The sequence below is a fragment of the Prionailurus bengalensis genome, chromosome A3 (assembly GCF_016509475.1).
Source record: "Prionailurus bengalensis isolate Pbe53 chromosome A3, Fcat_Pben_1.1_paternal_pri, whole genome shotgun sequence".
NCBI classification, from domain to species: domain Eukaryota; kingdom Metazoa; phylum Chordata; class Mammalia; order Carnivora; family Felidae; genus Prionailurus; species Prionailurus bengalensis.
In genome coordinates, this window is record NC_057354.1 from 39,393,934 (window position 1) to 39,408,464 (window position 14,531).

At 36.7% G+C, this 14,531-nt stretch overlaps 1 protein-coding gene across 3 annotated transcripts in view; it reads right to left on the reverse strand.

Moving 5' to 3' along the window:
- Positions 1–14,531, reverse strand: part of LOC122496585 (protein sel-1 homolog 2) — a 64,165-nt gene that overhangs the window by 28,046 nt on the left and 21,588 nt on the right. For all 3 annotated transcript variants that reach the window (XM_043602912.1, XM_043602911.1, XM_043602913.1), the window contains exons 3-7: positions 9,037–9,090; positions 8,310–8,369; positions 8,138–8,219; positions 6,779–6,933; positions 6,026–6,082 (exon numbers count right to left, since the gene is read on the reverse strand). In XM_043602912.1, coding sequence (XP_043458847.1) covers positions 6,026–6,082; positions 6,779–6,933; positions 8,138–8,219; positions 8,310–8,369; positions 9,037–9,090 — 408 coding nt within the window. The remainder of the gene's footprint in view (positions 1–6,025; positions 6,083–6,778; positions 6,934–8,137; positions 8,220–8,309; positions 8,370–9,036; positions 9,091–14,531) is intronic.

Here is a 14,531-nt window from a genome sequence, read left to right on the forward strand (position 1 = left end):
CATATGGTCTCACTCTTATGTGGATCCTGAGAAACTTACCAGGAACCCATGGGGGAGGGGAAGGAAAAAAAAAAAAAAGAGGTTAGAATGGGAGAGAGCCAAAGCATAAGAGACTGTTAAAAACTGAGAACAAACTGAGGGTTGATGGGGGGTGGGAGGGAGGAGAGGGTGGGTGATGGGTATTGAGGAGGGCACCTTTTGGGATGAGCACTGGGTGTTGTATGGAAACCAATTTGTCAATAAATTTCAGAAAAAAAAAAAAAAAAATAAATAAATAAATAAGCATTAATGCAAAAAAAAAAAAAAAAAAAAGAAAGAGGACTTAAATGACAAAGGTCTCACAAAAGATGGAGAGGATTCACCAGCACAGAGGGCATCATAGGCTGGAGGAATAACATGAGCAAGGAACGGAGATAGAAATGTTCAAGATGTGTTTAGGAAACAGTAATTACTTCAGTATGGCTGAAGTAGAATATCCAAAAGTTAAGATGTGCAGGAATATGATGGGGCCATATTATACCAGTCCTGGATACTAGGCCAAAGTTCCTCTTTTATTTGGCAGAAAATAGAAGGCATTGGAAATTTATGATCATAAGGGAATCTTGAGACAACAAATGATGTCCAAAATGTCTAGAATAACCTAAGTGTCAATTGGATAGGAGCAAATTGTAGCAATGTATGATTTATCAATCATCTATCAGTAAATAAATCAAAGGTATGATTTACCAATCACATTTATCTGATCCCATTAATACAGAAAATGAAGGTATTTCTTATAAATGAGTCAAGACCCAAAATACCTGTGGGTAACTATCATGGCATACATCCATACATTTAATTGTTTGCTTAATTTTCTGTCTCCCCCAGTGTTGAATCCTCTGTACTTAGCACAGTATCTACTGTATATCAGTCATTTAGGAAATATTTCTGGACTGAATGCATGAGTGAATGAATGAAAGAGTAAGTTTATAAATCTCTAAAACAGGGGAACTAGATTTTAAGCATTATGGTCCCTTATAGTTCTCATACTATGATTCTGTGACATAATTCTCAAAGTCTAGTTTCAGAATCTGGCTTTCAAATACATATTTGGCAATAGAGAGTTCTGGGGGAAAAAACTGTCATTCTGGTGAACTATACTTGAACTGTTAAAGGAGATAAACAAATAAGAATCAGAAGATAAGAATCCTGGAGTTTTCCCCATCTTTCAATATAATGATCCCATAAGGACTAAAGGAATTGAAGCTTTCTATAATTTCCCCTTCTATACCCCTCCACTCACATGACTTACTCAGCATTTCAGTTCTCTTTTATTTGTCTTTAAATTAACCTACCTTTAATGCTGTTGCATTTACTAAACATTTACTAAGCTCGGTGTGAAAGTATCACACAAGTTACTTTGATGGGTACTTGCTCTCAAAGAGTTAAATATCCATCCATCCACCCATCCATCCATCCATCCATCCATCCATCATCTGCTGCAGTCTGCATATTTGTGTCCCTTCAAAATTCATATGTTGAAACCTAATATCCAAGATGATGGTATTAGGAGGTGGGGCCTTTGGAAGGTGACTGGCAGAGCCTTCATGAATGGGATTAGTGTCTTTATAAAAGAGGCCCCAGAGAGCAAGCTCAAGTTCTGTTACATGAGGATACAACAAGAAGTCCATAAACTGGATAGAGGGCCCTATCTAACCATGCTGACACATTGATATCAGACTTCAAGCTTCGAGAACTGTGAGAAATATATTTCCATTGTTTATAAGCCACCCAGACTATGGTATTTTTGTTACAGTGGCTAAAACAGACTGACACCATCTATCCCTTATTCAAATATTTACTGAGCACCTATAGTCATATTTTACTGATTCTCAGATGTGCCCCCCACTTTAATCAGACACTTCTTACTATCAATGGCATCATATAATTTATATTGGCAGTGTATTTTCTTTCTCAGTAGAACACAAAATAAAGTATCTTATAATTGACGGTGTCTTAGATAGGTTGAAATATAGTATGTCCCAGGCATTATGCTAAGAGAAATTTTATTATTTAAACACACATCTATTTTTTTTACTAAAAAAATTTTTTTAATTTTTATTTATTTAAAAAAATTTTTTTTTCAACGTTTATTTATTTTTGGGACAGAGAGAGACAGAGCATGAACGGGGGAGGGGCAGAGAGAGAGGGAGACACAGAATCGGAAACAGGCTCCAGGCTCTGAGCCATCAGCCCAGAGTCTGACGCGGGGCTCGAACTCACAGACCGCGAGATCGTGACCTGGCTGAAGTCGGACGCTTAACCGACTGCGCCACCCAGGCGCCCTGAATTTTTATTTATTTTTGAGAGAGAGAGACAGAGTGTGACTGGGGAAGGGGCAGAGAGAGGGAGACACAGAATCTGAAGCAGGCTCTGGGCTCTGAGCTGTCAGCAGAGAGCCCCACACAGGGCTCAAACTCACAAACCATGAGATCATAACCTGAGCCAAAGTTGGATGCTTAACTGACTGAGACACCCAGGTGCCCCCACATCTCTTTAAAAAAAAAAAAAAAAAAAAAAAAAAAACCACAACGAGCATGATTTTTCATTGGTTCAAGAAAATCCCTAGTTTAATCAGTTTATAACATTCCCCCTAGAATGAAATGCCAAGAAATATTTATAAACACTGAAAATAAATATAAACTGAAAATATTTATAAATACTCCTTTTATCTCAAAATTTGTAAATCATCCTGAAAAGGGATGATATTAGCTCTTGATTTTTTAATGGGTGGCAGGATAGACAAAGCAGTTGCTCTTACATATCTGATTATTATGCTTCTGCTAGATTTAATTTAATTATGCCATATCCACTTTAATAATATGCACCCAAATACCCAGCATTCCTAAGCCAATTCATGCTGAGCCTGTACATATTTAGGAATGCAAATTACATTAAAATGTATGTGTAGAAATTCAAGATAATGTAATCAAGGCTTGCATATACAATATTTTTCAATAATTTAGAATTTAGTAGTGGGGGAGGGAGAGGTGAAAATGTTGCCTTATAGTGACAACCCATGAAAGAGATTAATTTAATCAAACAATGAGGAGAAAAAAAAGGCAAACGAGTTATTTCCAGGTTTTTGATACTTAATTTTCTGGGAAGTAAACTGGGCATTACTTACATTTATAAAGAAGCTTACTACATTAATCATTTTCTTTGGTGGACCAAAGCATTAGCATACTGGCTCAAGTGGTGGCTCTCAGGCTGAGGACCAACATATAATGCTTAGGATGCTATCACTCACTAACTCACTCACTCATTCATTCATTCATTTCATTTATTCATTTGTTCAATAAATACTAAGTACTTAATATATACCAGGTACTATCAGAGTACAGGATACATAGAACGAGCAAGATAGACAAGAACTTACATTCCATAATGGAATGGAATAACATTCCATTATTATCCAGATAATAAACAAGATCAAAATAATTTAGGGAGTGATATGAGCTAGAGGAAAATAAACACTGTAATAGGATGAGTAGTGGAACAGTAGAGTTGATCAAGAAAATCCTTTCTAAAGAGGTAAGACTTGAAAGATGAGAGGCTAGCCATGGGAAGAGTTATAGTAACAGCCTTTCAGAAACTGGGTCTATCCTTTTACCTTCTCTCTCCACTTTGCATCACCCTCCAAGTTGATTCTGGTGCATTCTGGTAAGCTGCAAAACTGACCACAGTACTTTGCTGTTGTGCCTTCATTAGGAGTCCTTTTTAACTACCCTTTCAATGCTGGCTGACCTTGTAATTTGCTTTGGCCAAAAGAATGTGGTGGAAGTGATTTGTGAGTTCCAACCCAAGGCCTTCTACCCTTGTGTTCTTAGAACCTTTGGCTGCTATGTGAAAAGCTTGGGCATAGTTGGCTGGGAGAAGAAAGCATGTGGAGAAACCTAGTCATCTTAGGTGTCACAGATGAGGCCATCATAAACCAGCCTGCCCTGGCCAATACTCTACAGATGCATGAGCAAGCCTAGTCAAGATTCTGGCTGAGACCAGAAGAATTACCCACCTGAGCCCAGACAAAACTGCTAAACTGCCAAAATCATGAATTAAATAAATGGTTGTTGTTTTAAGCCATCTAAATTGGGGAGTGGTTTATGATGCAGCCTAAACTGATTGATACATAAGCCAATCAGTCTGGAGATTTGAAGCCTTGACTGGAGCACTCTATGCAGGTTTGGGTTTATTAGGCTGAGGTAAGCTGGAAGGACAAGCCTGTGCTCACATCTAGAATGCGCCTGAACCACTCAGATGTTTTGGAAATAAGCCAGCATTTTGGTGATGTCTGGATGGGAAGTATGGGGCCCAACACTACCATTTGAAAATTTTCAAATAGTGGTCAGAAACCTGATAAATTATATGAGTCCTTCTTTTTGCTTTATAAATGAGGAAACTAGATTTTAGAGGTTGTATGTCTCCCACCCCCACCCAGCTCAAAAGGAAGTACAGTTTAATGGAAAGAGCACAGGCTTTGAATGTTGAAGCCCAGAGTTCAGATTCTGATTCTCAACATTACTACCCAGCTGTGATACTTGAAACAGTTTACTTCATTCCTCCAGCCTCAGCTCCTCCTCTGTAAAATAGAGATAGTAAAACCTCTGTGGATGAGTGCATAGGAGAGCCTGACTGAGTTCCTTGGTGTTGCCCAAGTGCCTGGCTGTTGCTACTACAGCACCAGAATCTTTGACTCAGCATTGGGATTACATTTCATCCTCATCTGGAAGCAGCTCCCATCTGGTATTCAGAGTGGCTGGTGCTGCCCAGTTCTTAGCTTTATAGGGTTTTTCACATATTTTGCAAAAACTGGAGGGTATTCCCTACAACTGAGGTTTGGGTGCCTTCACACTCAATGGAATTTCATGTTTATGGAAAATGGGTAATTCTTACCAGTTTATGTATCTGTTAGTTAACATGAGAACCTCACTGCAGACTGAAATCTGACACTGGAGTAATATTGTGAATCTAGAACTTCTCATCTATGAAGGTAGAACCCTGGTTATGATGAAGATTAATCAAATCTGAAGACCTTCAATTGAGCTGTCTTAAGATGCATATGCTTATTTCAATTGCTACCTATTTTATCATGTTTTATGAATTTACCCAATGTGTACTCAAATTACACTCATAAAAATAACATAAAGTGAAGTGAAAAGTAATAACAAATCACTCCTTTATGTAACCACCTAATAAAGTAGTTATTTCTATTGCTTAGCCATTGGGACTATGTTGAAATAGGGTATGTGTTTTTTGAGACAATGAGCACATAGGTTCTATAAAATGACAAGGGCTGCAAAATCATCTTTTAAAAAGAATCTCAGTTACTTCCTCAGATCTTAGGGGATCCACGGCCTTGAAACCACAATTAGAATCTAGATGAGACCTTATCCCCCCAGCTCTGGTATCTTACTGAAGATCTTGTGTAGGTCAAGTTTATTTGCTTTTTTCTCCACTATAAATTTGAGTTGTTAATTAATCTTCTAACCTCATGGGGATAAGGTAAGGTTAAGCAAAATGATTGAAAGGAGCTTTGCAAATTTATAAAGACGTTTAATAATATTTCTAATTATATTGAAAGCAGTCTGAGGCTGGTTCTCAGACCCCTCGTAAGAAACTCCCATGTGGACTCTCCACCGCTGGTTTTTGGGCAATGGGTGTGTCCAAGGCTGGCAAGTGAGGGTATCTTCCTCACCCAAACCAGTTAGGGTGGGAAGAGACTAGGTTCCAGGGGAGCATGGAAACTCCCCAGCCCCAGTGTTTTGTTGGAAGCCTCCACTCCTTTGTATTTAGAGGCAGTTAGGAAAAGTGCTTTCTCTGGTGAATTTTGTTCTTCCTCAAAAGCTACAACACTGATCTGACCAAGGAAGTAGTAATGGGCTCTCCCCAGCAACTTTTCCATGCTCCACTCCTCCCTTTTTGCCCTACTATCCTCCCTCACCACTCTCCTCCCCACCCCATGTGACTGAATCTTGAAATGACTTACATAATAATCCTGATCCAGACCTTTCCTCCCAATTAGATGTAATTGTCCAAGAGAAACCTAGGAACAACAATTTTTGAAAATTATTTTTAGCGATAGCATTAATTTAAATGAAGAAAATAAGCCAATTATAGCACGATTTGAAAAATAAGTGAAAAAAAGGAGTGAAAAAAATAAAGAAGGCATTTACTTGGTGATTTTATTATAGTATGCTGTTTTAGTTTGATGCAGCTGGTATGCCTAAAAAAAGAAACAGAAAAACATTCCAGGTGATACCTTTTATTTGGTAATTGATTGATACTGGCCATCTGGCTTCCTCAGTGACAGGAAGCTGGCCTGCTGGTATACAGCAGCACCTGGGTATATAAACCTAGTGGTCTTTACTCTTAACTCTCAAAGCTCATACAAATGCTGTCCCATTCCCATTCTCAGAGACAGAACTTCTGAATGCTGGTAAGAGTTCATTCATATTAAAGTCAACACTGGATGGTGCTTTGTTCTATACTTAAAATCTAGGTCTTTTAAAAGTGAAATTTTTAGGAGTAGATGCAAAAGGAAAAAAAATGCCATTACTGTAACACCTGGCTCTCCCATAGGCTTTAGAAACTGCAAGTAGCAGGGAACAAGGAAAGAGGAGGGTGTGTCTCTTCCCTGTCATATTCAGGATGGAGCATTGTTAACCCTTTTAGGACTCAAGACAACTAAACCTCTTGTAATTTGCATTTCTAAAAATTCAAATTTGTCAGTATACATTACCTGTATCTGAACATCTCCTCTTTCTGCCAAAAATTTATAGTATTGGTATATGTCCCAATCTAAAATCTCACTGTTAGAACTCAGATTTTCAGGTCTCTCAGTCAGTCTCACTTTTTCCACTGGAATACTTTCACTTTTTTCCAATTTGTCAGCAACTGTGAACAGAAACAAAACAGAGACTAGCCAGAATACACAAGGTTGCAAGAGATAACTTAGAGAAAACAGCTTAGAGAAAACACTGTTCAGCCTATTCTTAAATTGTGCAGAGGTCTGGCCTACTAACAGAAAAAAAATATATACCCTTAGGAGATAGAAATTTACTGATTTTTGTTTATTTGGTTCTGAGAAAAGTGCAAGAAACCTCATTATTTTTTGCAGTCCCTACAAATAGTGTATTAACACATATCAGAGCCTACTGAAGAGTTTGTCCAAGCAGGCTCAAGGAGAGAAGACAGATGTTAGAAGCAGGCAACGGACCCTCTCTACCACTGACCTTTTCCAAGATTGAAACTACAATATAAGAGTAATAGCTTCTTAATTATTTCCTATAAAGAGTAGGAAACTAAATATAAATATAAATATATTTGAATAAACCTAACAAAGTATGAAGTTTGAAACATATATAGTAATTGTAGTTTCATTAAGCATATGAAATGATCTTGTTATATATATTATCTTAAATTAAAAAACAGTTGTTTCACTCTTTCCTTTCTCAGATCCTAATAATGCCAGAGCTGTGTATTTAGATATTATTTTGATTATAGAAATTAACCATATGGACCTTACCTTATTCACTTCTTGGAAGACTTTTATTTAAAAACCTATTATGTCGTCTGGTTCAATGATGTGCAAGATGAAACGTTACATTCAACTTTGAAAATGATTCCAGAAGCATATATTAATCTCATGCTCTATTTTTTGTGATCATTTTAATCATTTAAATAGAATAATGCTTACTTAAGTTGTTCTCACATGAGGTGACAGAGACTGATAGTGTATGTATCTTACATCCATTTATTGAAGAGTTTTTAAAAAGCCACCCCATATTCTAAATGTTAGAATTGGAAAAACTGCTAAATATTTATTGATGCTTCATTCAAATTCTCAGTTGAATGAAAGCACAGCACAAGAACATGGGGACTTATTCTAACAAAAATAAAAGATAAGCACATTCATTTAAAGCTTTTGAAAAGTAATAAAATCAGAAAACTCTACATTGTATTAAAAGAATTGTACTATAACAAATGCTGAAAGCATAGTCATTTAATACTTTCATAAATATACAAACTGGCATTGATTTATTCTTCTAATTGCTCAGCAAGCCTATTTATCTTAAAATAAATTATGTGAAATACTCACTGTAATCTGCTACCTTCTTGTAATGATTTAGGGCAACTTCACAATTCTGTAGAACATTGATTCCTGACAAATATCTGTACCCCTAAAACACAGGGATATATATTCTTAATATTCTGACAGTGTTGTATTTATAACATGCCCATTTGGGCCCAAGAATATTTAATTTACTTACCAAAATCATTTGGGACATCATGCTTCCTCCAGCACTTCCAAAGGTGTAATATATCAGTGCCTAAAGTAAACGAAAAAAAATCTATATCTATATCTGCCATCTAAATTTGAAGCTCAAACCAATCATTGCTTTTTTATTCCTTGCCCAGCAATGAACTTTGAACTACTCCAAAATAAATTTCAACTTTTGTCTTCTTCCTTGGTAAAGATGGCTGACATTTTTGGAGGACTTAGGGCATTGTACATGATACTTCATTTACATTACAAAATACCTATGAAGTAGATATTATCTATCTATAATAGAGATATGATCTATCTATCTAAAATATGGGACATTAAGAAATTTTATTTTATTTATTTATTTAAAAAAATTTTTAAACATTTATTTATTATTGAGAGACAGAGAGTGAACAGGGGAGGGGCAGAGAGAGAGGGAGACACAGAATCTGAAGCAGGCTCCAGGCTCTGAGCTGTCAGTACGGAGCTTGACACAGGGCTTGAACTCACAAACCGTGAGATCATGACCTGAGCCGAAGTCAGATGCTTAACCGACTGAGCCACTCAGGCACCCCAAGAAACTTACGATATTTTAATATTAAACTTCTGACTATTGAGCTGGCGCTTTTAACCACCACTCTCAAGTAAGCCCCTTTACCTAAAGGGGAGACTATTCAATGTCCCTTTTTAAAAAATTCAGTTTTGTTCCAGGAAAAACAGAATAATTTTACCTTGGCTTGATTGTATTCCATTCCTATTCCATAAGAAGACAAAAATCCTAATGCCTAAAGCCCAAAAGAAAAGGAAAACTAAATAAATCCATTTATTTCACAATTATTCTTATTTACAGTGGTAAAAGATATTTTAAATGTCTGTTGCATAAATAATTGTATTGTTGGCTTGTATCTTATATCCTATAATAAAGTACCCTTTTACACTTTTGCTAAAGCTGTAAGAAATTGGAAAAGGTAATAGTGGGAGTTTTCTATAATATATATGAAAATAGGCTAATACTGACATTTAGTATAAATCATAATAATGAAACATTATAAACCAATGATATTTATATTCTTGCCTTTAATGGCAATGAAAAAACTTCTTCCTTCAACATTTTAGAATTTAGATTTGAATATTTGTCTTCATATTTTTAAAAGAAAATGCGATGTATATAAAAAATTCAAATGCAAAGAACTGTATTGAATAAAAGGAAAGTCTAATCGTGTAGCAAGATGCTGAAATAGGCAGCCCCAGATCTTGTTCCTCCATAGAGACACTGATTTAGCAACAATATACAGTCCAAAAAATCTTTATGAGAACTCCAGCAACAACTTAAGAAATCATGGTAACCCAGACAAACTCAAAGCAAGGAACAAACAATCCATTGATACAGGTAAAGAAAGCCGTTTATTTAACCTGCAATTGCTCCTCCCCCAAGCCAGCATAGCACAGTGTGATGAAGAGGAAAAGCCCAACTCAGGACTTCTACCTTGGGAGGGAAAGAGAAGAGTGGAACCTAGGTCCAATGTTTCAGCTTTTGCAGGGACTGCCCATGGGTCTGATTTCTGTCTTGCCTGACTTGGCATGATTGAAGAACCAGCATACTATGGATTCCTGGGCAGCTGCTGAGAACAAAAGAGAGCTCAGCCACTAATTGCAGGACTGGAGAATTTCCCATATACCACAGATAGAAGCCAGCACAACTTGGCACAATCAGCAGAAAGTGACCAACTGTGACTTCTCCTTTGGGAGGAAAAGAGAAGACTGGAATGGGGGCCCAATGTTATGGCTTTTGGGAAGCTACTCAAGGACTGATTTCTATCTCCTCTGACCTGAAGCACTGACCGAACTCTCATGCTTTAGATGCCTGGGGCCACTAAGAAGAAAAAGGAGTTTTGCAGCTTGTTGCAACCCCAGAGAACCTGCAATATCACATACAGACACTAAAAGGAGCAAAAAACTACAAGCTCCCGAAAAATACCAGCAAATCTCTGTAACTGGAAATTACAAACACAAGCCCCAAGAAGACACACCCCCGGAAATGATTTGAGAGGTCCCCAGAATCTCTAGCTATGTTGATAGGTGAAGGTATTTCCCTGCACATATCCAATCTGTAAAGATAAAGGGGTGGCTATATTTCCAAATACATAAATCACAGAAAAAATTAACAAGGCATATGAAGAAACAGGCAAACATGGCCCAATCAAAGGAACAAAATAAATCTTAAAAAAATAAAACCCTCAACCCTAAAGAAATGGAGATCTATAAATTACCATACAAAAAATCCAAAATAATCATCTTAAGCTCAAAATGCTACAAGACAGCACATAGAAACAACTAACCAAAATCAGGAAAAGGATGCATGAATAGAATGAGAATATCAAAAAAGAGATTGAGAAAGAAAGAAAGAAAGAAAGAGAGGAAGGAGGGAAGAAAGGGAGGAAGGAAGAAAGAAAGATTTCTTTCAAAAACTCTGGAGCTGAAGAATATAATAACTGAATTGAAAAATTCATTAGTGGGCTTTAATAGTAGACTGATCAAGCAGAAGAAGGAATCAATGAACCTGAAATCAGTGGAACAAAAAAAATGAAGACAAGTAAGAAATCCTAAGAGACTTATGGGAAACCATCAAGTGGACCGATATACACATTATGGGAGTCACAGAAGAATAGTGAGAGAAAAAGGGGCAGAGAGCTTATTTTAAGAAACAATGGCTGATAATTTTCCATATCTGAGGAAGGAAATGGATATCTAAATTCAAGAAATTCAATAAACTTTAACTAGGATGAACCCAAAGAGGCCCACAGCAAGACACATTATAATCAAACTGTTACAAGTCAAAGACAGGATCTTGAAAGTAGCAAGAGAAAAGAGACTCATCATGTACAAGAAAGTTCCCTTAAGTTTATGAGCAGATATCTCAGTAGAAACATTACAAGCCAGAGGGAATAGGCTAATATGAGCAAAATACTGAAAGAAAAAAGTTGTCAACCAGAATACTGTATGTGGCAAAACTGACCTTCAAATATGGAGAAGTAAAGGCCTTCCCAGATAAACAAAAGCTAAAGGAGTTCATCAACACTAAGTTCATCAACACTGCCTTATAAAAACGGTTAACAGGAGTCCTGCAAGTTGAAAGAAAAAGATGCTAGACAGTAAAACAAAAATATACAAAAATATAGAGCTCTTTGGTAAAGATAAATACAGAGACAAATACAGAATCCTGTAGTACTGTAATAGTGGTACAAAAGTCAGGTTTAATTCTGGTATAGAATTTAATAAAACAACAAAAGCATAAAAGAAAACTATAACTATAAATGTGAATGAATACAAAATGTGAATTGGGTTATTGATAACATAAAGTGGGGGGAGAGAGGAGTGTTGTGATTGTAGTTAAGTTGATATTAATTTAACTAGAAGATGTTTTATGTAATCCCCTTGGTAACGACAAGGAAATAGTTATAGAAGATACACCAAGAAAATAAGAAGGGAATGAAAGCATGCCATTACTAAATAAATAAATAAATAAATAAATAACAAAAGGAGGGACGAAGAAGGGAAAAGGACAAAATAACTACAAGGCAAACAAAAACAATCAACAAAATGACAACAGGAAGTCTTTCCTTATCAGTAATTACTCTAAATACAAATGGATTACACTCCAAACAAAAGATACAGAGTGGCTGAATGGATAAAAATAAGCAATATCCAACTATCTGATGTCTACAAGAGGCTTTATTTTTTTAGAGCTGGGGGGAGAGGCAAAGAAAGAGGGAGAGCGAGAATCCCAAGCAGGCTCTGTGCTGTGAGCATACAGCCCAACGCAGGACTCAATCTCACAACTGTGACATCATGACCTGAGCTGACATCAAGAGTTGGACCTTTAGCTGACTGAGCCACCTAGACACCCCCAAGAGACTTTAGATGTAAGGACACATAGGCTTAAAGTGAAAGAATGGAAACACATATTCCATGCAAATTGTAACAAAAAGAGTAAGAGATGACCATAATTATATGAGACGAAAGTAGATTTTAAGTCAGAAAGTGTCAAAAGAGACAAAAAAGGATATTATATAATGATAATAGGGTCAATTCACCAGGAAGATATAACCATTATAAATACATATGCATTAATGGTAGAGCACCCAAACATATGAAGCAAACATTGACAGAACTGAAAGAAGAAATAGACAGTAACACAATAATGGTAGGAGATTGTAATGTCCCATTTTCAATAATGGATAGAACAACCAGACCAAAGCTCAGAGAAGAAACAGAGGAGTTGAAAAACACCATAGACTAATCGGACCTAACAGACATATAGAATGCTCCACCCAACAATAGCAGAATGCACATTCTTCTTAAGAACACATAGAAAAATTGGGAATGCAAGCTGGTGCAACCACTCTGGAAAACAGTATGGAGGTTCCTCAAAAAACTAAAAATAGAACTACCCTACGACCCAGCAATTGCACTACTAGGTATTTATCCAAGGGATACAGGTGTGCTGTTTCGAAGGGACACATGCACCCCCATGCTTATAGCAGCACTATCAACAATGGCCAAAGTATGGAAAGAGACCAAATGGCCATCGATGGATGAATGGATAAAGAAGATGTGGTATATATATACAATGGACTATTACTTGGCAATCAAAAAGAATGAAATCTTGCCATTTGCAGCTACATGGATGGAACTGGAGGGTATTATGCTAAGTGAAATTAGTCAGAGAAAGACAAAAATCATATGACTTCACTCATATGAGGACTTTAAGAGACAAAACAGATGAACATAAGGGAAGGGAAACAAAAATAATATAAAAACAGGGAGGGGGACAAAACACAAGAGACTCATAAATCTGGAGAACAAAGTGAGGGTTACTGGAGGGGGTGTGGGAGGGGGGGATGGGCTAAATGAGTAAGGGGCACTAAGGAATCTACTTGTGAAATTCAGAAATATGTGGAAATTAAGTATCACACTCTTGAACTACCAATGGGTCAAGGAAGAAATCACAAGGAAATTTAGAAAATATCTTGAGACAAATGAAAATTAAAATACAACATACCCAAACTTATGAGATGCAGCAAAAGCAGTACTAAGAGGAAGTTTATAGAGGTAAGTGTCTACATTTAAAAAGAAAGATCTCAAATCAAATCAACAACCTAACTTTCCATCTTAAACACACACACACACACACACACACACACACAGGAAAAGAAGAACAATCTAAACCCAAAATTAATGGAAGGAAGGATATAAAGATTAAAGAAAAAAAACAGACAATAGAAAAGGTATATAAACACATGCTACAAAATAGTTGAACCTTTAGGACAGTATACTAGGTGAAATAAGCCAGTCACAAAAAAGACAAAAACTGCATGAAACCACTTATATTAGGTCTCTAAAGTAGTCAAACTCTTAGAAACAAAAAACAAAATGAAATTTGCTAAGATCTAGGGAGAGGGAGAAGAGGGGAGTTGTTTAATGGATTTCAGATTTGTAAGATTAAGCAGTTCTAGACATCTGCACAATGATGCACATACTGCTGTACTGTACAGTAAAAATGCTCAAGATGGTGAATTTTATATTTACCTCATTTTTTTAAAAGTGGAAGTCTTCCATCATCACCAATGCTTGATAATCCCCATCATCCCCAAGCATCCCCATGCTTGATAATAGTTTCATATATGTCTTTCCAAACCACTTTCTTTTTTTTTTTTTAATTTTTTTTTCAACGTTTATTTATTTTTGGGACAGAGAGAGACAGAGCATGAACGGGGGAGGGGCAGAGAGAGAGGGAGACACAGGATCGGAAGCAGGCTCCAGGCTCTGAGCCATCAGCCCAGAGCCTGACGCGGGGCTCGAACTCACAGACCGCGAGATCGTGACCTGGCTGAAGTCGGACGCTTAACCGACTGCGCCACCCAGGCGCCCCCCCAAACCATTTTCTAAGCATTCATATACTTCGAAATGGTGTAGTTTTTCTTAAAGCCCATCCCTTACTGATTTGGCATTCCTTTGTTACAATCTACTAAATTTTCTTATATTCATGGATCTAAGTCTAGAACTTCTAGTTCCTTGGTTTTCAAGGGACTATTTTCATAATAATGAAAATATGTTATTTGTGTTTTTTGTCATCTTGACATTTGCATGAATGATGCAAGTCAATGGTAAATAAAACTGCTGTCATGTTGGCATGAATCAAGCAAGTACACCAAACTGCCATTTA